At 58.9% G+C, this 26,011-nt stretch overlaps 1 protein-coding gene across 7 annotated transcripts; it reads left to right on the forward strand.

Moving 5' to 3' along the window:
* DTX2 (deltex E3 ubiquitin ligase 2) lies at positions 1-26,011 on the forward strand. 7 transcript variants are annotated; one of them, XM_027472064.3, is made up of 11 exons: positions 1-103; positions 2,996-3,371; positions 5,515-6,124; positions 11,925-11,983; positions 17,913-18,044; positions 22,777-22,863; positions 23,811-23,881; positions 24,347-24,505; positions 24,608-24,769; positions 25,071-25,160; positions 25,648-26,011. In XM_027472064.3, the coding sequence occupies exons 2-11, from the start codon at positions 3,053-3,055 to the stop codon at positions 25,870-25,872; spliced, it is 1,914 nt and encodes a 637-aa protein (XP_027327865.3). In that variant the 5' UTR covers positions 1-103; positions 2,996-3,052; the 3' UTR covers positions 25,873-26,011. The 7 variants fall into 7 exon arrangements, with proteins under 7 accessions (XP_027327865.3, XP_071882108.1, XP_027327866.2 ...); XM_072026007.1 differs by lacking the exon at positions 24,347-24,505; XM_027472065.3 differs by lacking the exon at positions 22,777-22,863.

Consider the following 26,011-nt stretch of genomic DNA (forward strand, 5'->3'; position numbering starts at 1 on the left):
CCCGCCCCCGCACTACATCTCCCAGCGGGCCCCGCGCCGCGCACGCGCAGTGCCAGCGCCGCCGGCCGGGAAGCGGCAACGCCGGGAGCCGCCGGGAGCCACGGTGAGGGGCGGCGGGCACGGGACCGGCCCCGGGCTGGGCCTCAGCGGGCTCGGGGCCGGCGGCAGGAGGCGGAGAGGGGGGGGCTGTGGGTCTGCCCGGCCGGCTGGCGGCTCCCCTGGGCCCCGCTGTTGCCGGGCCCGGGTTTGGGGTGGCGGGGGCCGGGCCCGGGCCCCCTGAGGCCCCCTGAGGCCTGGGTGGGCCGCGGCGGGCAGCGCCTCAGGGCCGCCCTGGCGCCGTTTCCCTTTTAAAAATTTCACATTTCCTTCAAAAATCACTTTAATTCGCATTTCTGCCTCCCCCGCCGCTTGCCCGCTTGGTTTGGGGGCAGAGGGGCCCAGAGGGACCCACAGCAGCCCCGGCTCTCGGTGCCCCGGGGGGGTGCGGGGGTCCCAGGGGTGCTGGGTGCCCCCCCCAGGAGGGTGCTGGGTGCCCCCGTGGGTGCCCCCCGGCTGGGTCCTCGCTCCGGGAGGTTTCTTGGAGGTTGTTTTGAAGGGACAGAGCCCAGGTTTCACTTTTCCAGTGCTGGGCGCTCCCTCCTGGCTTGCTGCCGGCTGCTGGGTTGGTGCTGGGGGGGCGTGCGGAGTGCTGCCCGGGCTCCTTTTGGGGTTACGGTGCTATAGGATCGCAAGGTCCCAGGCTCGTTCAGCCCCGCTGCCTCCCCGGGTGTTGTGTTCTCATCCCCGTGGGTTCCCTGCAGTCCCGTCCTTCACCTGGCGTTCGTGGCCCCTAACAAATCCCCCCTGGGCACCCCCTTTTCTGGGTAGCCTGCTGAGCAGTCGGTTTGTCCCATCTGGTGACTTTTCAGATGCGTTTTGCAACCGCAGCCCAGCTCGAGGGCTTCCTTCCAACTGTGGCACGAGCTCACCCATCGCTCCGGTCCCTAACAGCGCTGGCAATTCCCCTTCAGAAACTTAAAGTGAGGCTTGGGTTTTTTAGGAATCACTTCAGGCTCATGAATTTTAACATCCCGCATTTAAAGCAAAGTAAATTCCCGCTTGAGGACGGGGCATTGAGAATTACATTTGTCTCCCGGATGCTTTAATCCCCCTCGCCCCCACCTGTGCCTCCCCTGCCCTTCTCGGTGTGTTCGGCTGGGGCTGGAGGAGCAGGGGATGAATTCGGCCGTGGGGACAACTGGAATGTGCCCAGCTCTTGGGTGCAGGGTCCCCAGCCCAAGCCTCGGGGGCAAATGCTGCGGTGTTTGTGCTGGAGCTTCGGGTCAAACCGAGCAGACCCCAGTTACAAATCATCCCCTAAGCAGCGGGCAGTCGGCGCGGGTGTTTAAGTCTTCTGCTATTGGATTTGGGTTTTGTTTGGGGCTTAAATACAAATCCTGTGGGATTTATAATTGGAGCTGGGGGAGCTCAATGAGTGAGCACCTGAGTGGTTGGGGGGACCTCTGGCTGCTCAGGGGACTGAGCCAGGAAGGAGCTGGGGCAACAGGTAAGCGGGGTCAGAGGGCTGCAGTGGTTCCTGAGAGCATCCCAAACGCAGCCCGAGGCCTCTTCTCGCTAGTGTTTGCCCCGTGTGGCTCCTGCAGCTCTCTGTGAAGGAGGTGGCGTTTGGTGCCTGTCCTCTCCTCTCCTCTCCATTTCCTGCTGCCGTGCCTCAGGAAGGAAGGGAAACGAGCTGCTGGCTCCCTAAAAAACCTCCCCCCGCTCCGCCTGCGGCTGTAGGCTCTGCAGACGAACATTTGGCAACAATTTTGGGGGAAAACGGAGTTGTTAAACATCTCCACTTGCGCACAGGGAGCTTTTGGGCAGCCCCAAGCCCCGCGGTGACGCACGCTGCTCCAGGTGGAGCGTGGACGTGCTGGCCTGGAAGCCGCACAGGCGGAGGCAGGTGTCGGCTTTGACACCTCCTGGTTAAATTCGGCGCTCTGAGCAGCCAGATCCCCTCTCCCCATGCACTGGGAGGGGGGGAGAAGGCGTCACAGCCAAAAAAAGGATGCGCGGGGACCTGGGCAGTGACCCTGAGCCATCCGTCCCTGACCCCGCTGGAGCTGGGGGTGTGGTGCAGGAGCCTCAGAGCAGCTCCAACGCCTCGGCAGCGAATTCCCGCAGAAAGCATCGCTTTCCCCTGCGAAACGCAGACGTGTGGGCGCGCCTGTTCCGTGCTCTCTTTATTCCCTTTCCTTTTTTAAGCCAGCGAGCCCCGTCAGCGTGACGGCCGGGACGCTCCGCGGGGCGTGGGATCTTCCCCCAGCCGGCAGGGACGGCGTTCTCCACGCAGATGGCATCCTCTGCTGGGAGCCACCCCCTGCCCAGCCGCCTCTCCCTGTGATGGGAAGGGAGCTCGGGGCTCCCCGGGGGCGCTCAGGACTGGAGGAGCAGGCAGCAGCACGAGACCTTGGGGGGTTAGAGCAACCCGCGTGTCCCCGTGGCGGTGGGTGACACCCCGCGATGGCTTTGGGGCTGTTTTTTTAGGTCCCCTAGGCGCTAAGAGTGGCCGTGGTCTTTGGTGTCTGCATCCTGTGCCTGCCCTGGGAGTTAGGGCTGGTGGTTAGGGTTTAGTCGCTGTCCTTTGTGTCTTTATCGGGGCGTCTTAAGGCTCCTACCCCTCTCTGCTCTTCCCCAAATCGTCTCTTAAGGGATTGAGCAGCGGCTTGGAGCAGATCGGCTTTAGGTAGGTCTGTGGCAGCTCTGGGGTCGGAAGCAGAGTCTTTGCAGAGAGCTCTTGCTCCAGATTAGCAGAAGCCGCTAGCATTGGCGTGGTGTGGGTGCTGGTGCCTCGTTTGCCCTCGACCAGAGGGTTTTGGGGCTGATCCACTCCCCTGTGCTCATCTGTGAAAGGCTGAGCTCGCTTCCCTATAAACAACTTGTGTGGCTTGGGTTCGGGGCGGGCTGGATTTGGGGCATCATTCTCAGCTCCCCGTGCTCTTTCTCACCACAGATCCCCCAGAAGAAGATGGTGTAAGGCCAGCAGCGTGCCCAGCCCCGAGGCAGGAGCATGGCAGCGGCTCAGGGAGCAGGAAGCAGCGTGGCCGGGCCGTCCGGAGCCCCCTCCTCCTCCTCCTCCTCCGTCCCGGGGCTGCAGGGCAGCAGCCCGGCGGTGGCGGTGTGGGAATGGCAGGACGAATTCGGGCGCTGGAGGCCGTACCGAGGCAACGTCTGCAGCTACATCGAGCAGGTTTTGCAGGCAGCTCAGCAGAAGGGCCGGCGCTCGGGGTCCAGCCTGGTCAGCAGCATCCCGCTGGGACACGCCGACGCCGTTTTGGCCCCCTACGTCATCGACATCCCCAGCCTGACGCAGTTCCGACAGGACACAGGTAAGGGAGCTCCCCTCCTGTGCTGTGGGGCCGTGCCGAGCTGGCTTCCCAAAGACCCTCAGCCCCGAGACCCCCGCACGCCGCCGCAGAAAATTCCCCCCCCCTCTGCTGCTGCCCCAGGCTCGCTCGCTTCCTCCCGGGGAGGCAGGGGCGGGTTGGTTTTCATCGCAGGGCTGAGGCCTGATTTTCACTTTCGTCTCGGCTCTGCTGAGGTGGCTGAGGACGTGCCGCGATGACTCCCGGCCTCTTGTGCTCCAGCTGTGCTGTGAGCAGCTGGAGCCGAGGAAGCAGGGGCAGAATGCGTGCTCTCACCCCCTAAAAATCCAGGGAGATCCTACATCACGCACCCCAAACCAACAGAAAATCCTCTGTGCATCGCTTTTCCCCCTTTGCCAGCTCCTCTCCCACCACCCCAGGACTCAGCCAGGTTTTTACTGCGCTGCCCAAACCTCCCGGAGAGCTTCAGAGGTTGGCAGTGCCAGCTGAGGGAGGCAGCGAGCAGCGCCCTGAACCAGCTGCAGGGCCGGACAGGTCCTGCAGGAAAGGGAAGTGGTTGGAGTGGTGAGCGCTCATCGCAGCTGCATCCGTGTTTTTGTTGGAGCTTCAGAGCTCACCCAGCACCTCGAGGTTGGTTTTTCCTAGGGCAGTGCCGGGGAGGAGCCCTCATGGGGAGCGTGCTGCCAGCTTGAGGGGCTCGGCGTGGCCTGGAAGCCCCGCTAGGGCCGGGGCTCTTCAAGGGCTGAAGTTTCCTCTGGGTTCTTCAGCGTGAGTGCTGAAAACGCTCCCACATCCCCTCCTCACGGCCTGGTTCTAAGCAAAGCCTCCTCCTCCTCTCTCTGCAGGGCCCTGCCTTAAGCACGACCCTTTCGGAGCGAGCGGCCAGCTGAGCTTTGTCATGCTCTGGAGCAAAGCGGCTCTGCGGGAAACATCCCCGTGGAAAATCTTTAACCAGAGCAAAAAAATCACAATAAAATTAGGCCGTTGTGTTCTGCTCATCAGCTATTAGACAGACAAACGGGCTCTTCACAGGAAGCCAGGGAGAATAACAGGAAGGCAGTGTTAACGGGGCCGTGTCCCACCGACAGCTGTGCAGGGGGGACGTGGGGGCAGGATTAGCTGCAGGCTTCAGCTGCTGCTCCGGGCAGCTCAGCTGGAAGCTGGGAGCGATGGGAGGCAGCAGCAGGAGCTGTCCCCTCGCCACAGCTGTCTGCCCGCCCGGGAGAGGAATGCCAGCTTCCCTGCCAGCCCTGGGGGAAGGAAGGGGGATGTTTTTTGAGAAGCTCGTGCCTTCGCTTTCATTGTGGGCTCCTCTCCCCGCTGCTGTCTGGAGATCTTAAAAGTTTCGGGTGCACTGTGAGCTCCTGGCGTCCTCCCTGCGCTGCTTTTAGCCTTTGACAGGCCAGCAGGGCTGGGGACTGCCCGCCGTGAGCCCTGCTGGGCCTTCTGACACCTCGTTTCACCCCTGGGGGGTCTCGAGCTCGTGCTGTTCCCATAGAGCAGCCTCGCAGCAGCAGCGTGTCTGCTTTCATTCCTCGCCCTTTGTGTGTGAGCAGCTGCTCTCCGCAGCTCCCAGATCGCTTTGCTGGCTGTTCCTCCCGGCAGGCAGGAGCCTGGAGAAGCCGGCCCTGTCCTTCCCCTCTCCGACATCCTCCTCCTGCCCTTGTGGGGCTTCACCCCCTCCCCAGACCCTCGCAGGGCAGCGGGAGGTGGGCGTGCAGCCCGGGTGTTTCTGCAGAGCTCTGGCGGTGCCGTGTCTCTATAGTTACTCCGTCGTCAAGGCTGTGGGAGGTTTTCTTTTACCAGATCTGTGCCTCAGCCTGATTTTATTTTATTTTTTTTTAACACCAGCGAAGCATCTGTGATTGCTGCACCGTTGTGCTTGGGTGTGTCGGGGTGTAGATCCTCTCCTCTTCCTTCATGCCCTCCCCGCAGCATCTGAACCCGCTGCCAGCCCGCGCTCAGACCTGGCCGAGGGATAGAGGGGACAGAGGGCTTGGGGCACTGCTTTCCCTGTGCTCATCCCATACTGGGGTGAGGAAGCCCATTTGTGCCTCCCGTTAGCCCATGTAGGAACGAGGCAGGGAAATAATTCAATAATTCCCCCCGAGTTCTCTGCTCACTCTGATTTTTCCCCTCTCCCCAGGGACGATGCGTGCTGTCCGCAGGCACCTTTTCCCCGGCAGCTCTGCGGCCGGGCAGGGCATCGTCTGGGAGTGGCAGAACGACGAAGGCGGCTGGTCCCCCTACGAGATGAGCGTCTGTGAGGTGCTGGAGCAGGCCCGTGCCACCAACCACCAGCGGGTGGACCTGGCGCCCTTTGGCTACAACTACGACGTCGACCTGGTGGCCCAGGTGCAGATCAACAAGACCACCAGGTTCCGCCGCGGCGTGCAGCGCCGCCTGGACTCCCCATACCCCGCCACGGCCGCCTCAGCCCCCGGCCACGCGGGGGTGGGCTGCTCGTGCCAGCAGTGCTGGCTCAACGGGGGGACTGGCCCCATCACCACGCGGTACCGCCACTCGGCGACAAACTTCCCCAACTCCTCCTCTTCCTCCTCCTCCTCTTCCTCCACCGCCACCACGCAGCAGCTCTCCGGCAGGACGACGTCCGCGGGTTCTTCCAGCTTCGTGCCCTACAACAAACCCGCGCTGTCCGCGGCGAGGTCGACGCCGAGACTCAGCGCGCAGAGCACCTGGGCTCTGCCTCAAGCTGGGGGCCCCAGCACGGGACTGGCTGCACCCAACGGAGTCAGGTACAGCCCCCACTCAGCTGTGTGCGTGTCCGAGAGCCCTGCTGTGCTCAGCTCCTCGTTTAGGAGCCTCTCTGCCCCAGGGGATCTCACAAGGGTGTTCTCCCTAAGAGGGAGATCTTCGTGCGCTTGTGTCCAGTGGATGAGGAAGCTTCCCCTCTGCTTTCTCTCTCCTCCTGCTCGAAATTGTTCCCTCTCAGCCATGGAAGTCCCCCGAGCTGCTGGGGGAAGTAGGCAGGTGGAGATACTGCAGGCTGGAGGAGACCGAGGTGGTTGGTAGTGCTGCCGTTCGTCTGACAGCAATTTTGAGGGGAGACTGAATGAAAAGGGGATTTGCAAACACTTCTATTTAATTCAAAATGCACGGCAAATGTGGGGAGGAAAACGGCCCTGTTCAAAGCTCTTCCCCTTAAAGTAGTCCCTGCAGGACTCACTGTGTGTGGCTGAGACCTCCCACGTTCCCCGACACAATTAGGCAGTCCACGTTAGACATTTCTGATGAGAACAAAGGGGACAGGGGTGCTGTGGGGCTTCACTGCCCCACTAGAGGCCCTGCAGCACGTGCGCATCTCGCAGCACAGGATTTTAGCTCCTGCTGGTGGGCTGAAGGAGGGCTGTGTCTGCGCCGTGCTGCTGTGGGAGGCAGCACCTGGGTTCTCCTCAGGCCTTTGGGTGCTGCGAGCTAAAAGAAAAGCAGCATCTCCTGGGCTCACCCTGTGACCCCACTCCTCTCCTCGGTGTGGGTTACCTGGGGGCAGCAGCTCCAGCCGGGGCTGTCAGCATCTCCCTCGCAGAGTGGCCCTTCCCTCCGCCTTGTAGGGTTGGCCTCTGAGCCCCAAACCAAACACGATATTCACAAATAACCTTTCATCCTGAACTCCTTCTGCACACAAGGCTTTTTCTAGCTTTTGGGGTCTGACTTATTCCTGAGAGCTGGTGATGAGGTGTGTGCTGAGCATCTCCTGGCTACAATCACATCAAACTGAGGCCGTAGTGAGGGCTCTCTGCCTGTAAACCCCGTCGGGGTGGAGAGCAGCGCACACGCTTGGTTAGGGACAAGCCAGGCGCTGCAGCACTGAGCGTCTGAGAAAGCAGAGGCAAACTTGTCGGGGTTGATTTACCTGTCCCAGCCAGCCTGGGGAGATGCACAGATAGGAGATCAGAAGGGCGGTGGAAGCTCGTTGTGCTAATTGGAGGCAGCACAAGTTCATTTTGAACCTCGTTTGTATCCTAAGCGAGACTTGAAGCCTTGCTCCCTTGATGAGTCTCCTTGGGGATCTCCAGAAGCCAGGACAGGCCCTGTGCAGGCAGCTCCAGGTGGCCGTGCTTGGCCAGGGCCTTGGACCAGACAACCTGCAGAGCTCCCGGCCATCCCGTGCCTCTCTGTGCCAGCCCCAGAGCACTCAGAGCACCCGTGTGGCTCACCGGGTGCCTCTCGGGGTGGGGACAGCCGGCCAAAAGAAGCAAAACGCTGCTGGGGCTGCCCTGCGGGGCTCCTGCTGGATCTGATAAGGTGCTGGGTGCCCTGCTGGGTGCTGAGCAGGGATGTGGAGCCCTGCAGCGATACCTTCCCACGGGCTCTGTCCCTTCCCCTGCCAGACAAACGCACCCAGGGGGATGATCTCTGTCTTCCAGTGCTGTTCCAGTACATGAAGGGGACTCGGCGCCAGCTGGAGCTGACTCTCCCCCTTGCTTTCCATGCCGGGAGCTGGAAATACTGCAGGGCTGCTGTGCTCTTGGCTGGCGTTACGTTCCCAGGCTCGTGGAGCCCTGTTCCAGCAGCAAATACCCTCATTTCTGTGAATTAGGGGAAACCTGAGCAGCACGCCCTAACAATGTGCTTCATTTAATTCCGAAGCCCGGCACATTCCGCAGTTACTGCGTCCACCGGGGTCCCTGCCTTGCACCCTCAGGCTGCTTGCTTCGTCCTCCACTGCTCCTCGCTGCATGGGGAGCTTTGTGGCTGTGGAGGTGAGGTGCTAATTACCCTGCACTAATTACCCCAGGAAGGGTTTGTGTGCCCAGCGTGCGGCTTTGCTGGGGTTCATCCTGCCTGGGACGTGCAGGTCCCGTGGTCGGTGCTTGGGCACGGAGCTGGAAGCGTGGCCACATCCCGGCAGTGTGAGCCCTGTGTGGGAACAAAACTTTGTCCTGTGGCCTCGGGGTGCACGGGCTGGCCCTGGAAATGTCTTTTTGGCTGCCAGCACCTCCAGCTGCCTGGAAATGGCAGCAAAATGGCAGCAAGCCCCTATCCAGCCCCGGGGATTTGAGAGGAGACAGCTGAATTGCGGGCTGGAAGGGCGCCTGCACAGCAGCCTGGTGGCACTCAGAAGCTCCTTGGCCCTCACCATGGCTCACACCAAAACGAGGAGTGCCAGAGCGAGGCCTGGGCTGCGGGGAAGGGAGCAGTGGGGTTGGCTGGGGATTCTCTGCTGTCTAATAAAGGTTGTGCTGTGTGTGCCCCGCAGCACCCCTGGCAGTCCCCGAGCTGTTCCTGGCGGCTCAAACGCTGCTGGAAACTGAAAGCCAGGCGGTTACACACACCCGGCTATGCACACCTGGGTAAACACACCCAGGTCGGGAGGAAACGCGGCTGAAAGAGGCAGCACAGAAGAAAACCTCTCTCCTGCAGGGCTGAGAAAGAGGAGGAGCTCCTGCTGGGAAGCTGCCTGCCTCCCTGGGTGGCCGCGAGGTTATTCCTAAAGTGCAGGGGGGCACAGCCCCCAGGGTGGGCAGCACCAGGAAGCATTTTCCCCTTGCTGCAGGGGTGAGGGAGGGTGGAGCTGGGGCACCACAAGCTGCGGCTTCCATTCCCCCAGCTCTCAAGAGGGGCAAAACCCAGAGGGGAGCGTGGCCTGGAGCGAGCCGAGGCCTGAACAGACGCTCGTAGGTTAGCAGCAGAGCCAGGAACGTGCAGTAACCGTGGGCAGGTTGTTTTGCCTCTTGGTGCCTGGGTTTCCTCCCGTGTGTTGCGGGCAGATAACAAGCCCGGCCTCCTCCGCAGGCTGCGCTCAGAGCTGCAGACAGAGCATGTGGCGGTGGGGGCCGTGCCTCAGGGTGCTGCCCAGCTCCCCCCGGGGGGCTCCTGGCACAGAAGGGCACTGCCGAGGGGTGTCCTGCTGGGTACAAGGGCAGGAAAGCCGTAGGAAGCAGTTTTGGGGGAATAAATCAGTGCCCCAGGCAGGAGAATCCCTGCTATAGCTCCCTGGGCTCATGTGGCCATGGGTGCCCGTCCAGCTCCTGCCCACGGATAAGGCAGGGGGCTCGGATTGGGGAAATTTTATTGCACTGAAGCATTGGGAGGGGAGCTGTGCAGTATTAGGGTGCTCTTCAGCGGGGCCCAGAGCCACCACCCCACATCTCCCACGTGCTCAGCACGCTGTCGGGTCAGGAGATGCGCCCCAGGGAGCAAACCCCAGGCAGGGTATTTCCTCTTCCTCCTCCTCCTCCGTACCCTTCAGCTCCTCTTGCCCAGCAGCAGAACAGCAGAACGGGGGGTTCTGTGCCCCCCCGGCCCTGGGCAGGCCCATTGTGACTTGTCCCCACCCCTTTGTCACTCCTCGTCCTGGTGCCAGGAGCGAGCCCCATGGATCGACGCAGCCGCGTGCAGCGCAAGAAAAGGTGTCCTTAGGGGGGGAGGAGAGGCTTGGTTTAGGTCCTGATGTCTTCTTCAAAACAAAGGGAAGGGAGAAGCTGTGGTGTGGCCACTGTTAGCATCCCAGGGGGTTTTCCGTGGAAGGGGTTAGGTCCCTGGGCACACGCGTGTGATTCTGAGGCAGGGCGGGACCTCAGGGACGCGTTGGCTGCTTGTTCAGGGGGTACAAAGACAGGAAAATGCAGCTTTTGGGGGGGAGAGAAGGCAGAACGGGCTCTGTTGGGAAGGGGGAGAGCGGATAGAGACTTCTCCATCCCTGCCCCGTGAGGAAATCCCACGTGGGGCTGTTCAGCTCGGATCTGGCCACCAAGTGCCACCTCTCCGGTCCTGTGCCTCGCTGTCTCACCGCTGCTGCAGCAGGCGAAGGTCTGGGAAAGCAAGAAGCTGCCAGGCTTTGCTTCTGGGCTCCTGGCAGCCACCTTCCTTCGCCAGGAATTTCTCACCGGATCCCTGGTAGGGATTTCAAATCACAAATCGGAGGAACCTCTCCCAAAAAGCTGTGGGGTGCTGGAGCACCTCGGGTCTGAGCTGATGGGCTACTTGCAGGCAGCTCGTGCTGCAGGCGAGGCTGCTCAGGCGCAAGGCACAGCACGTGTGAGACCACGTGGCAATACCCTTTGTTACCTTTCCCCTTCCTCCTCCAAAAAAAACCTTTTTCAGGCCTGGAGGAGCATTTCTGCCTCTTGTGGCGTGGCAATGCTGCTTCCTCCCATGTGCCATGGCTTGGAACCCTCCTGGGCAGCGTGGGTTTCCCTCGATCTCACCAGGGATTTCTGCAGGTGCAGGAGGATTGGTGGACAGTCGGCTGAATATGAGCCAGCAGTGTGCTCAGGTGGCCAAGAAGGCCAACGGCATCCTGGCTTGTATCAGAAGCAGTGTGGTCAGCAGGGCGAGGGAGGTGATCGTCCCCCTGTACTCGGCTCGATGACCTTGAGGTCTCTTCCAACCTAGAAATTCTGTGATCCTGTGAAATAAAAAGGATCTGGGTCCCATGTCGTACATCGCTGCGCCCCGCGTGCCAGCCCTTCTGTGCGCCCCTGGAGGGATCCCACGGAGGGTTCAGCCCTGCCCGTGCTCTGCCGTGTTTTTATTTCCATGGGGAAGGGGAAATGAAGGCTGGGGGGTGACAGCAAAGCACAGACTCTTCGGTGTCTGGGCTGGGGGTGCCCAAACCCTGGGGTGTTTCTGCTGGAAAACGGAGGGGAGAAAAAAATCTGTGAGAAAAAGCGATGACCAAGCTGAATCGGGGAAAAAAAAGGTGGCAAAGAGGGGTCACGGTGCCTGCTTCCAGCCCCCCGAAATCGAGGGGAGGATTTGCCATTGAGGCTGGAGCCAAGCTGCGGTGAGAACAGCCCATTGCGTCACTTGTAAACGTTGCAAAATTAGGGGCAAACGAGGGGAAACCACAGCCTTTGAGAGAGGGAAGGGAAATCTCCCCCGCGGGACCTCTTAAAGGTCTGGAGGCCCCAGTCCCGTGCGGCCGGGCTGTCGGAGCAGCGCCAAGCCCTGGGTGCTGCCTTCAGGAGCTCGGTGCCTGCGCAGGGACCTGCTCCGAGCAGTGGCAAGTAGGGGAGGAGATGCTGCCGAATTTCAGGAGGCCAAGGAGAGGAACCTATCCCATCCTTGGGGCTGGTTTGGGCATGGGGGCAGCTTGTGGAGAGGGTTCTGAGACAGCGGGTGGCGTTTGGGGCTTGGCAACCTGTTGTCCTACAACGCTGTGGGGTGGTGCAGCTCGCTGCCCCCAGCCCGCACAGCCGTGACACCTCACACAGCATCAGGGGCTGAGCTTTGGGGGGTGTTTTTTCTTCTGGCTGTCATAACAGGCTGTGAGAGCGAGTCACCGGGAAGCTTTGAGGCTCTCTGGTGCCTTCTGGCAGCTCCTGGCTACATGCCTGCTCATAGCACAGCTTGGGTGTGCTTAGGACAAAACTGGAGAAGACCAAACCTAGAGAGCTCTGGCTGGGGTGGGCTCCCTAAATACAGCAGCTGGACCACTGGGTGAAGGACGTGTGGGTGGGGGTCCCAGGTGAGTCCCATCTGGGCAATTAGAGCCCGTTGATATACCCAGGACCTGGGGGGATGCTGAATTGGCCTTGGTGTGTCTGGGTTGTGCTGGTTGATGTTTCTGTGTCTCTGCTCTCTCCCCAGTGCCCTGAGCCTGCCGGTCAAGATGTCTAAACCCAGCAAAGTGAACCAGGCTTTGGCAGGTAATGCTTCTGTTCTGCTTTCTCTTTAGGGTTACATCAAGCAAGTCTTCTAGTTTTCCATAGTGCTTCTATTTTTTATTTTTTTTTTAGTTTGCAGCATCTCTGAAATGCTTTTGGCAGCGGAAAAGTTTTAAGCTAAAAGGTAGAAAAGGCAAAGTGGAGAGGGGATGGGAGGGTCAGACCTCAGTAATTGCTTTTCTTACTGGTGCTAATCCTGGGGTTTTGTGCTCCCATCCCAGCTGGGGTGAGGTTTTGATGCTGCTCAGCACCTGAGGCTGTAGCTCAGCACCCTCCTAGAGCAGGAGAGGGGCACTTGGAGCTTGGGGGTGAGTCTCTGAAGCACTTCTCTGCCCCTGTGCTTTATAGGTAGCCCATCAGGAGCTGTTTTTTGGGGGTCTATTTGGAGGCTAGGTACTTGTTTTCATACCACAGGGGAGCATGTGGGCCAGGCTGTGTGCTGGCTGCTGTTTGTGTTTCCTGCTTTTTTTTTTTTTTTTTTAAACTCTGAGGAGGAAAACTGCAGTGCAGGATGCTGCGGGGGATTGTTTGGGGGTGATTTTAGTACAGAGGCTTAGGTGGTCAGCAACCTGGGGTAGGTGAGTGGAAGAGACCTGGCACGTGGTATTTTCTGGGGGCTGCTGTGCCCCTTTCAGACACAACGGAGTATCTACTAACCCCCTGAGTGCCTCCTAACCCTCTCTCTGCTCTGTCCACGCGTGGTCTGTTCAGGTCAGTAGCTCCCTGGGTGCTGAGCTCAGCTCCTGAGCAGTTGGGCTCACTCTGACAAGTGGCCACTGCATTTTTCTAGCCAAGGTGATGGTGGCTGGTGCCCTGCTAGGTGCCAGGCTCTGCCCTGCCTCAAATCAACCCCCTGGGGCTGCAGTTTCTGGTCATCCAGTGCTAAAACCACAGAAGATTTGTGCCTTGCAGGTCCCCAAAAAGCAGGCAGCACGTGGTCCCTCTCCCTGCTGGCAGATCTGCCTTTGTGGCAATGAGTTGCGGAGCCGAGCTCAGACCTTGCCTAGGTGGATGACCTGAGCAGGACTCATCTTGCTCATGAAAGCTCCGTTTCATCCCCTGGCTATTAGCGCAGGCTGGGTAATTAGTTCTTAATCACAGCAAGGTAAATACAGCGAAGAACCGGGGAGCCCTGCTGAATCCAGGCTGTGCTAATCCTGTTAACAGTGACCTCCTTCTGGATGTGTGAGTCTTCCTGGGCACTTGGGAGAGGTGAACATGCACAGCCCTTCTGTAGTGCCATGTTTAAACCTACAAGGCTGCAGAAGAGCCCCATAAAATCACCCACCTGGCACCATTTATTCCAGAATGAAAATTTGAAGCTGTCATCGGCTCTGCTCTTGTTGGAGGCTGGGGATACAAAGGATAAAAACTGTTCCTCCTTGGACCTGCAGCTCCCTGGGAGGTGTGCTGAGTTGCTGAGGGCTCAGAGCATCACCTGCCCCCAGGGACAGCATCTCCTTGGGGTCTGAGCCTGTGGGACACGGCTCCGATCAGCCCTGGGTTGCTCCCTGCCGGGTGTAGCAGATGTTGGAGCTGCAAGGGAGGAGAGAAACCTGCATTTGTCTGGCTTCAAAATGAAATAGAAGCAGAGGGAAGGTCTGGATGAGTTAATTAGCAAGTGAAAGGAAAATAAATGTCTGGGAGTGATTATGGTAAAAAGCAAGCAGTGAGGTAGTGGTAACAAGGCCAAATTTTACTGGGGTTTTAGCTGGCTGGGTCTTCAGGCACATCTCCTCCCCCTCTGTGCTCTGCTCTCTGCTTCTAGGACCTCTTCTGGCAAGTGCTGGTTGGTTCATATTTCAGATCCATATTTCAGATCTGGGGGATGGTCTCGGAAATGCTTATTTTGGGGTTATTCTGTGATGGGCTGGGCCCCTTCTCCCCCAGTCCCACTGCACGGCTGTGCTCAGCACCAGTGGTGGGGGGGGGCAGGCTCTGGTGACAGGCTCTGTGTGATGGGTGCCTGGGGGGTTGGGTGAGGAATTCATAACTCTGCAGCCCCACATCTTCAACAGCACAACTCCAGAGCCCAGAAATTGTGAAGCTTGTTTAAACTTTCACATAGAACTGGGTTTTGTCCTGGCTTTGTTACCTTTTTGTTTTGAGGTGCGTGTAGAAACTTGTCTCCCCCACCCCCCCAAATTGTGCTAATACACAATTTGCCAGAGGAAACCTGTGGCAGTGAGCTTTGTGTTAAATTAAGCTGAGTGTTCCTTACTAACATGGGTCCTAGAGGTGTTTGGGGATATACTCACCATGAAAACTTTGCTGGGTCTAACTGTGCAAACTCTCAGTGCTTCCCTCCCCGAGACGTCAGGCTATCTGAAGGCAAGCTCTGCCCTTCCTGCCACCTGCCTAAACCTCGAGCTGGAACAAAGCACACGTGAGTCTGAGGTCTGTAAGTCAGCAGCCAGAAGGGTGACCGGAGGGGCACGTGGGGCTGGGTGTGAGTAGGAGCCTGGTGGGGGCTCGCAGCATTAGGTCAGGGTGCTTTCCCCGTGCTTGGCTGCGGTACAGGATGTTACAGAAGTGCCTGACTTCACGGGAGGCTAAGAAAAGCCGGCGGATGTTGTCATAGCTGCAGCAGAAATAATTCTGCCCCAAGGAGCCCTGCTGACACTGCACTTGCAGCCAAATAAACGCTTTGAGGAAGAGAAGAGGCAGTGGTTGTATTTCCTGAGCTCCGGGGGTGGCCAGCGAGCAGCAGGAGCTCTTGCAGGAACACAAAGACTTGCTCTGGGCAGGCTTATTTTGCTGCAGCACAGCCCTTGTGCCTTCAGGTGGGCTTCATCCAGGGCCCAACTCGCTCCTGACACAGCTCCACTGATGTCTGTGACTGGATTAAAGCCGGCCCCAGGTGTCAGAGGTGGGGAACCAGCCCGCAGGGGTGGTGGCTGGCACTGCGTGGAGGTGCTGTCCCCTGGAGGGCTTGGATGCGGGGAGATCCCTGGCTGGTGACTCCTGTCAAGCCTGGTGGGAGGCTTGCTGCATGCTGAGGTTTCCCATCCTGTATTAGCACCGAAGGAATCGCTGCTGGGCTGTGAGATGAGCCAGGGGAGCGCTGTAGCACGGGAACAGCCCCGTGCTGAATGCTCTCTTGCTGTGGAGCTGCAGAAGGAGATGATTCATTGCGTGTCCCTGAAGGCAGCAGGAGGTAAAAGCAGAAAATAACCAGTTTTGTGCTGGTTTCAGAGGGATACTTGGCTGGGGGTAGTGCTCCTGGCCCCACACCTGACCTGCCTGTATGCGTGCGTGGCGTTGTGGATGTCCTCAACTCCTGGAGTGAGGGAGGGCTCCCGAAATAAACATTTATTTCCTTTGCAGTGACTCATGGTGCTGACAGGCAACTCGAGACAAGTCGCTCAGGGGATGGGCAGGGCTGTGCTGGCAGGTAGCTGGGCTCGGGGGCTCCGTGCCTCGTCTCCTTCACCCTTCCTTATGTTTGAAGGAGGCGTCTCATCCCCTGTGCAGTCTGAGGTCAGTCCTCCAGCCTCTCCTGTGTCTGTTTTTATGGACTCTGCGTGTTAGACCAGCAAGCTGGCATTGATCTCCTCAGCAGAGAGCTTCAGTTCTGTGTTCCCCTATCCAGCAGCTGTGTGGGGGTGGCCATAACCCCCCCGAGTCCCTGGGTTTGCCCTGCAGCCTCACCTCACCCCCTGCTCCTGCCCCAGGCTGGGCACGGTGCTTTATGGCCACACTGGGGTGAGGCTCCCACAGACCAAAGTCCCTGCCTGGCCTTCAGGTTTGGCTTGGTGCAGTCTCTGGGCTCAGCTTTGCTCCTATTTTTATGGGAACAGTGAGCCCCAGGCTTCCTGGAAGTGTTGAAGGACGGCTGGTTTAGTGGGGCTGAGAGCAGGCAGCAGCCTGGGCTGGGGTCTGAGACTTGCAAGAGGTGTTTTTGATTGTGAAACCTCAGGACCTGGTGTTCGTGCTGGTCCCCCAATGCTTGTGCTGTCTCGTACTGCCTTTTGGGGTTTTCCTCAGCTGGACCTGCTGAGAGCAGTGTGCTGCTGGGGTGCTGGCTACCTGCTCAGTTCCCTGCTTCCCTCGGGAAGCCCGTGGATGTGCTGTGAGCTTGTGCTCCTGATCTTCTGGTGCCAGCCTTGCCAGGAGCTCATGGAGGGAGGGGTTTTCTCCTTGGTGCTGAATCACAGACCCTATAACCGTCAGGTGGGGCTGGGATTGCTCAAAGAACTGCTTCCCCTGCTGCTTGTGCATCGTTAACTCTCCTGCTGGTTGTTTTCCTGCCCTGCTTTCCTTCCCCCATAATTTCTGGCACCACGACGTGTGCCTGGTGCCCATTGCTATGGTGTCAGTCGGACCAGGAGCTGTTGGTGCTGTGAAGGTTTGGCTTTTTGCTGTCTGCAGCTTCCCTCCGAGCAGGAGGCGCGTGCTTGGGCGATGTGTCACAGAGCAACACGATCTGCTGGCCAGACCAGCTCTGCCAACGGGCCTTGGGCAACCCTGGGCAAACTGCTTCATCTCTGCTCCTTACCCTGTCTTGCGAAATCCTTTCTGTCTCTCTGGAAGTCTTTGGGCCTTGTATGAGCTGTGCTAGAAGCACCCGACTCCCCTATCGAGAAGGGACTCGGGCAGTTTGTGGGGTTTGTGCTTGGGGCTCATGTGAAGCCGCTGCAGGGGGTGGCTCTGCTTGGGGCACTCGCACCAGGTCTGCATGGGGGGGTTTCTGGTTACAGGGGGTGGGCTCCTAACACCCTTTTCTGCCTGAAATACGCAACCAGTTAACGCTCCCACAGAGCTGGCTGCTTCCTCTCCTAACTCCGTTTTTAGCCATGTGTGGGCAAGGCTCCTCATTTTGTCCTGAATACATGCGTTTGCTTTTCTAGCTTCCTTTCTTTCCCAACCCAGTAGAACATGGGCTTGAAACGCCTTGGTAACTTGGTTTTGGCCACGAGCTACTGCGTGGGCATCTGGGGATGCTGGCAAGAACGTCCTTAGCGTTAGGAGGTGGTTTTGCACCGGCTGCTCTGAGGTAAGCTGGGCTTTCAGCTCCTGTCAGTCTGCATCTCTGGATTATTTTTTAGCTGGTGCAGGAGGAGGTCTCTTCCTAGAGGAGCCGAAGCGGGTGCTCCCTGGAATGTGTGTTTAGGAGCAGCATGCCACCGCACAAGCATTACAGGCCAGTTATAGGGTGTATTTCTCAGGCTAACATCATGCCAGATCAGCATCACCAGCCTGGTGGCTCTCTGCATGCTTGTTCTACCTGCGAGGAATGTCTGTCCTTCTTAATTATTCATTAGCTTTAACAAACCTCATCCAGTGAACGCAGTGCTGCTCGGTGCTGGCTGGGAGGGAGAGAAGCCTTGGGCTCAAACTGTGTGTGGGGTCCAGCAGAAAACGGAGCCCAGTTGCATGGGGCTCCTTCAGGGTTCAAGGTGGGCAGCTCCAGTCTGCCTGGCCCAGCTGCAGGCTTTGCAGGCCCTAAAGCTGCTGTCTGGGATGAGTTTGGGGGCGATGCCTTTGAAACACTGCTTTTTGGGGGAGCAGCTGAGCAGGAGCTGTAGGGATTACAGGTAACTGCAGATCCCTGGGGCAGCGCTGCCCGCGGGGCTTGGTGAGCTGGAGGACTCTGCACCATGACAGACATGAAACACCTGAGGATCTCTAAAGCCAAGGCAGAGAGGAATCCCAAACCCCAGCTTGGAGGGTGTCTGCGTTTCCCTGTTTCAATCTGCTGCCCGAGCTCCTTTTGCTGAACTCCTCTGGATCCTGTCCCTGCGGTGACTCCAACCCCCTCACCTCTCGGGTGTTTGATCATCTCTGAATCAAGGGCTTGGGTTTTGTTTTGTTTTTATCTTTTTTTTTTTTTAATTTGAAAGATTGAAGTTTTTTTTAATGTGTCTCCCCGTTGTTTCCTTCCTGCATGTTGATCTCGTACCCGCTGTAGGCATGACGGCTATTCTGATGTCAGCCGCTGGACTCCCCGTGCACCTCACCTGTGTGCCGCAAGCTGCCAGCTCCCATAAAGCCACTAAAAAACACAGCTCAGTTAAGGAGGGGAGGAAAGTGTCCAAGAAAGGTAGTTCCTGCTCAAAATCTGATATTTGCTTCCATCTCCTTCTCTTTATCTCTCTGCACTTGTTCTGCCTCCCTCCTTTCCTCTTGGCTCTCCCCCGTCCCTCTCGGCTCTTCCGACTGACTGGGGGTGTTCGTCCCACGGAGGGAAGAGGCAGGGCATTTCTCTGGCCTGCATGGTCTCTGCCAGGCTGTAAAATAAGATGACAAAGTAGACCCTGTCCTGTGGAAGCTCTGCTTGTTTCCAGCAGTCGCTGGAGCAGCCTGGCTGTTCCCTGTGCATGTCAGATCTCTCTGATCTCCCCGGGGTCCCTCTCAGCTCTCCACGTACCAGGACTTTCCCTGACTCACTGCTGGGATGAGCCTGGGAGCCGAGCAACCCTCAAGGGCAGCATTTATCCATGTGCTGTCTCCAGAAGGGCTGTTGTGAGGCAGAAGGTCTGGCTCGTCACCGCTGAGTCACGAGGTGAGCAGAGGAGGATCTCCCAGGCGAGCAGCCCCTGAGTCACACAGGGCACTCGGGGCCACCCTGGGGTGAGTTTGTCATCCCCACCTGCCTCGGGCAGGAGGGATCAGGCCACCCCAGCTCCCTGCCGGGCACAGCCACCTGCAGGGCAGGACCTTTGTCCCTGCTCCTGGGCAGGAGGAGCCTTGTGGAGGAGAGGAGGCACCTGGATGTCTCGGTTCCTTGGTCTTGCTCCTTGGAGTCAGTGCAGGGAGGAGGCTTTGCAAGGTGCAAAGTCCTCCAGAGGAGGTAGGAAGGGGGAGAGGAGAGCCAGGAATTAAAGAACCAGGAATTCGATGTGCAGGGAGGAGTCTTGTGGAAATGCATCAGGGACAGAGCTGGGGGGAGGAGATGGAAGCAGCAGGAAGGAGGGAGAGCAAGTGTGGAGTAGGATGTGTGAGGAGGGAGGAGAAAGGGTGGTGGGAGAAGCAGCAGCAGGAGGAGGAGCGAGGAGAAAGGAGGTGGAGGAGAAGAACTGAGTGGAGGTGGAGGAAGAGGGGCTGCACGGGGGCTGTACCTTGGGGGCTGGCTGCTGGGGTACCAAAAAAACCCTCTGGTGTCAGTGTGACAGGGTGAGGGCTGTGCAGGTGGACAGCCACATGGGAAGGGAGCTGCTGGAGGTCAGCGCCACAAAGCTGGCAGCATTTATGGCGAGGTGAGGCCACAAAACACGCGGTCCTGGTGTCCCAAAGCCCCCTGCCAGCAGAGGGGGTGTCACAGATGTGCCAGCCCAGCAGCACATCTTCCTGCATGAGATGCGGGCTCCTTGGTGCTTGGCACAGCACCGGGGGCTCTTGCACAGTGCCTGCAGCTTGGCCAGAGGTCAGGCTCGCTCAGAGGCTGCTGAGCTCTGTGTTTGTGCAGCCCAGCACCAGCCCTGGCTGTGGGGCTCACCAAGCAGGAGCCGTGCTGGGTGCCTGCGCCCTGCTGCGGCTCAGCAATGCCACCTGCTGGGGCCGGGAAACCTCAGGGACGGGGAGCAGAAACCCAGGGAGCAGAGAACATGGGCAGGAGGGGCGGTGTGGGTGCTGGGAGCACTGTGTGGCTCCTGCCAGCCAGCAGGATTTGGCCCCCATCCTGCTCAGGATGCCCTGCAGAGGAGGGGCATTGCCAGCTCTGCCACTTCCAGCACTGTGAGGAGAGGGAGCTTTCCTGGTTTAGTTCTTAAATTGTCTTTTAGGAAGCAGGGCTGCTCTTTGGGGCCGGGATGCTGCTCCTGCAGGGTGCTGAGTGCGAGATGCCTGCATGAGGAAGGTCTCGGTGCCATGTGGGATTAAGCTCCATCTGTGCCCTGGCTAAGGAGCTGCAGTGCTGGTGGTGAGCCCGACTTGTGGTCAGCCTGTTCTGACCTTTTTACGCACCCTGGAGCTGTAACAGGCAGAGATGGGGCCCATTGTGCAGCCTGAATTTCTGCATCACCTCTCTTCCAGACTCCCACATCTCTAGGAGCTCAGGCAAGAGCTGCACACCAGCTGCAGGCACGTTCACCCCAAACTTTCCAGCAGTGAGCCTGTGCCTGCGCACCGGTCTGCCCGCGTGTGGGCTGGGGTGGTGTTGATAGAATGGCAGCCAGCTTCCTGAACACATGGGTTATGCTCAACAAAGGCACTAATTAGGGCTCGTTAATGGTGTTGCTGCTCTGGCAGCGATGTCTGGTGTGGGTGAGTGCTGTGCTGTGGGTGTAGGATCCCCCCTGTCCCCACGCTGTCAGTGCTGGCACGTGGCTCCCTGCTCCCTGCGTGTCCTTGTCCTGCAGCCACCGATGGCACATCCAGTGCTGGGCCTCCTGGGGGAGGCAGGCTGCGATAACACAGCTGCTTGTTTGGCTCTCCTGAACTGCTGAAAGGGGAGAAATCTTCCTTTTTTAACACCAAATCTCCCCTTGCCTTTGAGGTTGAGGCCGGTAGGTGGAGCCCTTGCCGGTCCAGGGGACAGAGGGCAGATGTGGTCAGGGCTGGAGCCTGGACAGGCTTTGGTCCTGAGGGATGGTGAGAACAAAGGGCTGGAGGCAGGCGTTCCTGCAGCACACGGGGCCTGCTGGGGAAGTGATGCTGGCTCAGAAGCCTGCTGCTCGTGCCGTGGCTGCATCCCGGCTCCCTGTGCAGCTGGGGGGTGGCTGGCTGGGCATGCTGCTCCTCGGGGTGCAGCTGCATGGGCTGTAAAACTGCTGGAAACCTGGTATCAGCATCAAGCTGCTTCTGTAGGGCCAGCACTCGAGTGACTGCAGCTGGGGATGGGTTTTCCTGGAGCTCCTGGTGTCCCGAAGGTCTGCCTTGCTAATATTTCTGGATTGAGGTGCATCAGTGTTATCCCAACCAAGGGATGGGATCGGGGTGTTTTCTGCCCCCTCATCAGGGATGTGACACCACAAACCCATCAGGCACAGGCCTGATGGCTGAGGACTGTAGGGCTGCCCCAGTTCTGTGCCCATCCCTGTTGGTGAGGGGTTGATGCCGCGTGCTTTGGTTTGGATGAACGTGGCCTGTTTGTTTCTCTGAGCTGCTCTGGAGGAAGGGAATTCAACAGGGAGAGCAGGCGGGCTGGAGGAGGGTCTGGTGGGCAGCAGGAAATCCTCGGGAATGAGGACACGGTGGCTGTGAGAGGTGTTTGGGGAAGTGGAAGGAGCTGTGGGTAGCAGCAAGCCCTGTTCTCACGGCCTCCTCCACAACCAGCAGCACAGAAGCTGAAGCCTCTGCCTGCCCTGTGATGGTGAAGGCTTCTTGTACTTACAAACCAGAGCCTGGCTCCGACCTCCACCCGTGATGTTTGTTACCTGGGGCAGGGACATCGTGGAGAGCTCGGCTGGGAGGCTGCAGGCACAGCCTGAGCTCAGACTGATCACATCCCCATGCAGCTTGTTCCTGCTGCCTCCTCTTCATCCACTGCACCTGAGCAAGGCCCCAGCAGGGAGGATTTGGGGACTTGTCACCTTCAGAAGTGGCGAGGAGAGCAGATGGGGCTCTCCAGGAGGTGCTCGTGAGGAGGCCTTGGAGCAGTTCCTGGCACTGGTGCTCTCCTGGCCTGAGTGCTGGAAAACAAGGGCTTGTCCAGGCTCCTGTTTGTCTCCTGCTCTTGTGGCAGTTCTTGGAAATCTTTTTTCGGGGATCTTGGCACGTCCCTGAGGTGGAAAGCCCTTGTTTCCAAGTTCCCGTGATTGCCTTACTGGTGGCTGTATCCTGTTCCCAGCCTCCTGGCTGAGGGTCTCCAGGACGGTGAGCTCACAGCCCCTGAGACATCACGCAGCTCCTGCCTGGCGCCAGCTCTCGGGGAGCATCCTTTGACGTTGTGGGTTTGTTTTCTTGTGCTGCGTGCTTGGCTGTGCCTCTGTCCTGCTCACACTGCCGGAAACCGAGCGTTTCAGGACGGCCAGGAATCCCCTTCTGCAAACAGCACGTCTTAATGACGCCGTGCTCACTGAGGAGAGTCCAAGGCCCTATTTATCAGGCTTCCTTGGCTAAGTGACTTTCTGCCCACGTTAGCTTTCTGCCTCTCTCCTCTGCTGGTCTGCAGTGAGAAGGTGCCTTCCCTGCTCGCATCTCACCCATCCCTGCAGCTGAGCTGTGCAGGGCTCCTCTGATCCTCCCTGATGCAGGTCTGGGCCATCCAGGTGTGCCTGCAAGAAGCTCCTCTGTCCTCTCCTTCTGCTTCACCACCTTGGCACCATGAGGGGTGGGTATCTGAGAAACATCACCCACCCTTTCCTGCTGCTGGCAGAGGTTGCTTTAATTTTTTGGGAGGCAGGACAGCTCAGGAAGATGGTGTCTGGTCATGCACAGCTCCTTCACCTGCAGAGGCAGCGTTTGTGATCCCTCTGTCTTCCTTGGGGGGAAAAACAAGCTGCCAGGGCGAGCTGTGGGTGTGCAGGCACGTGCACAGGACTGCTGCCCAGCTGTTGCATGTGGGAATGCTGTGCCAGATAAATGCTGTGCCAAATAAAAACTGTGCCAGATGCACTGATGCTGCCTGCCTGTGAGCCTGGCAGCTGTGAGTCCATCTCCGTGCTAAAGCACAGGCACTGGGAGCTGTGTTGGAGAGCAGAGATCCCTAGGGAAATGCTGGAGCACAGCTTCCTTGTGACCCCAGGGAACTGGGCACTGCTGCTTGGGGACGTGCCCAGGTGGCACCACCACCACCCTGCTGCTTCTCCCCACTGTCCCCAGCGGGTCTGGAGCAGAGCAGGCGGCACCAGGAGCCCCCATGGCGAGTGACGGGTCTTCTTGCCTCCTGCCAGGTGGAGCCGTGGCCTCGCTCGTGCACATGCTGCCCTTTGCAGGCTGGTGGAAGAGCCTGGCTGCTGCCGTGATGGGCCTGGGGCCGGGTAAGGAGCTGCAGCCGGGTGCTGTGCGAGGTGCTCGGGCTGCAGTGAAGCCTGGAGGGGAGCTGAGGGGACGGCTGAGCTCTCAGCCCTACCCAGCCCAGGATTTTGTGGTGTTTTAATCCTGTAGTAAGGGATGGGGCATCTGCATGGCATGCTCTGAGAAGAAGAATGCTGCTCCGGGAGCTGGGCTGTGCTCTGGGGGTAGGATCGGGGCTGTACTTAGGGAAATGTGAGAATGTCTGTCCCTTACTGCGAGCAGGGCACCTGTTATAGAGCTGATGTGTTCTGTATCCCCTGTGATCTGTGCTGTGTCTTGCTGGATTTGAGGATGTGAAGGCTCAGGAGGAAAGAGAACCGCCCCTGTCTTGTGTGAGGGGTGCAAGGCTCGTTCTGCTGGACCCAAAATAAGGTTCAATGCTTAGAGTATGGCCAGGTTGTTCCTGATGTGCCAGCTGCAGGGTTTGTCTGTGTCTCACCTGTGGTGTAGGAAGGTCCTGTGCCAGCTGGGTGAGCTGGGAATCTCTCCATTAACATCACAGCATCGTGCTCCTTCCCACTGAGATGTCTGAGCTTGATCACAGCTGCACGAAGCCCTGCTGGGACCTGGCTGGCATCGACTGGGGACACCACAGCAGCTCCAGCTGCCCCCAGGCGTGCAGCACGGGGCACAAACATCCCCTCTGTGGGGCATTCCCTGCCCTCCTGCAGGGATCCTGGGGGCGAGCAGGGGCTCATCCTGCTGGGCTCTCCTGTCTGAGTGCTTGCACTGCTTGCAGGCCTTTGTGGGGCTCCTGTGGATCAGCTGCAGCCTTTTTTCTCCCCTCTAACCCGCACCTTTCTCCTTGGCGTCCTGGCCAGTTACTTGCTTTTTCCCCCTTCTTGTGGCTCGCCCTGCCCGTGCCTCGTGGTGTCTGACTCCTGCTGCCTTCTCTCTCCCCTCTGTGCAGCGACGCCGACAGAGCCAGAAGTGGTGGTGAGGAAGTACCTGGAGGAGCTGAAGGGCACTCCTGCTGATGAGGTGAGAGGGGAGGAAGAGGAGAAGATGGTAACAAAAGGCTTGGCTTGCCCAGAGTCCTCTTCCCTTGGGTGTGCTGTGAAAACCGAGGTGGTGCCTGAGGATCGCCCTAGCCACCCCTGGTGCTGCTGCTTGTGGTGGCACCACCAGCACTTGGTGGAGAGGCCTCGGGGGTTCCTGAAGCCTGCATGTGGGAACTGGTGGCTGGTCCTCATCAGAGGCTGTGACAAAGGAAGCACCGTGTGGGTTACAGGTAGCCCTGACCGTGCCTCCCTGCTCCTCTCGGAGCTGGCTGTGGGATGTGGGGTGGAGCAGGGACCCGTCTGTGCCCTTAAACCTTAAAGAGAAGGGTTGAAGGGGAAGGCACGTCTTCCTGAAGCATCCTTAGCTGCTTCCTTGGTGGGTCAGTCACTGCCAGCCCGTGCTCACACTACGTGGTGGCTGTCCCCTTGCTGTCCCGGGCTGCAGGACTGCATCATCTGCATGGAGAAGCTGGCCTCCCCCTCCGGCTACGGCGACGCGTGCGAGTGCAGCACGATCAAGCCGGAGATGGTCGGGCGCCTGACGAGCTGCCAGCACTCCTTCCACATGCTCTGCGTGCTGGCCATGTACTCCAACGGCAACAAGGTACCGAGCTGGCCCAGCACCACCAGCTCTGCGTGCCCCGCGTCCTGGTGATGCGGCTGAGGAGCTCTGATGCCTGCTTTTTTCCCCCCCCCCCACCTGCAGGACGGCAGCCTGCAGTGCCCCTCCTGTAAGACCATCTACGGGGAGAAAACGGGGACCCAGCCCAAAGGGAGGATGGAGGTCTCCACTTTTCCCCAGTCCCTCCCTGGCCACAAGGACTGCGGGACCATCCAGATCGTGTACCACATCAGCAGAGGCATTCAGGTGAGCTCCGTGTGCTCGTGTCTCCTGCCACTGCAGCACCTGCGGGCAGCCCAGCACTGAGCAGCCAGCCGAAGGTGCGAGTGTTTCTTCTGAAAGCATCATCAGGCTGTGTGGTTTGGGGTTGTGCCCATCAGATATTGGCACATCCCATAGGAATTACAGTCAGCAGCGCCTTCTTCCTCTTACATGGAAGAGCTGGGCTGAGATGAGCTGATGTCAAATCCTCCTGCTTATCCTAAATCCTGCTGCCGAGGGGTCATTTATGAAGATGAAAGCGTTCCAAATGTCTTATCTATTGCAGGGCCCCGAGCACCCCAACCCTGGCATGCCTTACACAGCAAGAGGCTTTCCTCGCTACTGCTACCTACCAGACAACGAGAAAGGCAGGAAGGTGAGGCATCGTGCTGACAGCGTGGCTCTTCTCAGGTTGGCTTCTGGGCCCTGTGCTGGTGGATTTGCACAGCGTTTGCTTTAGGAGCATGATGCAACCCCCCTGTTCTTGCAGTCTGCTCCATCTGTAGCCCCTTTTTTTATAAAGATCTTTGCAGTCAAAGTTGTGCAGAAGCAAGGACTTGCCCTATTTCAGCCCTTTATCAACCAAAAGCCCCTGTGAGTTGGGAAAACCCTCCTGGCCTGTCTTGGGCTTTGCACTTGCAGCTGCTGAGCTCTGCCTGCCGGCTCCTCCCAGCCCTGCTTCCTGCGGGTGGCCCCGTTTGCCTCAGCTTGTGCCGGTGTTTTTCAAAGCACAGGGAGTCGTTCTTCCCATCAGGGACAGGGATTTAGGCTGTTAAGCTTCTGGCAAGCAGCTTTCGTGGCTTTAGCTGCTGAAGGACAGTCTTGATTTGTTTTTTTTCCTTTTTTTTCCCTTCTCCATCCAGGTCCTGGAGCTCCTGAAGGTGGCCTGGAAGCGACGCCTGATCTTCACAGTGGGCACCTCCAGCACCACCGGTGAGAGCAACACAGTGGTGTGGAATGAGATCCACCACAAAACCGAGATGGACACGAACCTGAGCGGCCACGGCTACCCTGACCCCAACTACCTGGACAATGTGCTGGCAGAGCTGGCCGCCCAGGGTGTCACCGAGGACTGCCTGAGGAAATGAGCCGGGGTCGGGGGGCGGCTGTGCCGTGCACATCTCCGGGCCCGCAGCCTGGGAGCCCACCCAGTGCACTTATTCCTGTTGCCTTAAGTTCCTACGTCTGACTGCCTGTCACACTAAGCAATAACACTGTAACGCAGGA

Source organism: Anas platyrhynchos, chromosome 20, assembly GCF_047663525.1.
Source record: "Anas platyrhynchos isolate ZD024472 breed Pekin duck chromosome 20, IASCAAS_PekinDuck_T2T, whole genome shotgun sequence".
In the NCBI taxonomy this organism is placed as follows: domain Eukaryota; kingdom Metazoa; phylum Chordata; class Aves; order Anseriformes; family Anatidae; genus Anas; species Anas platyrhynchos.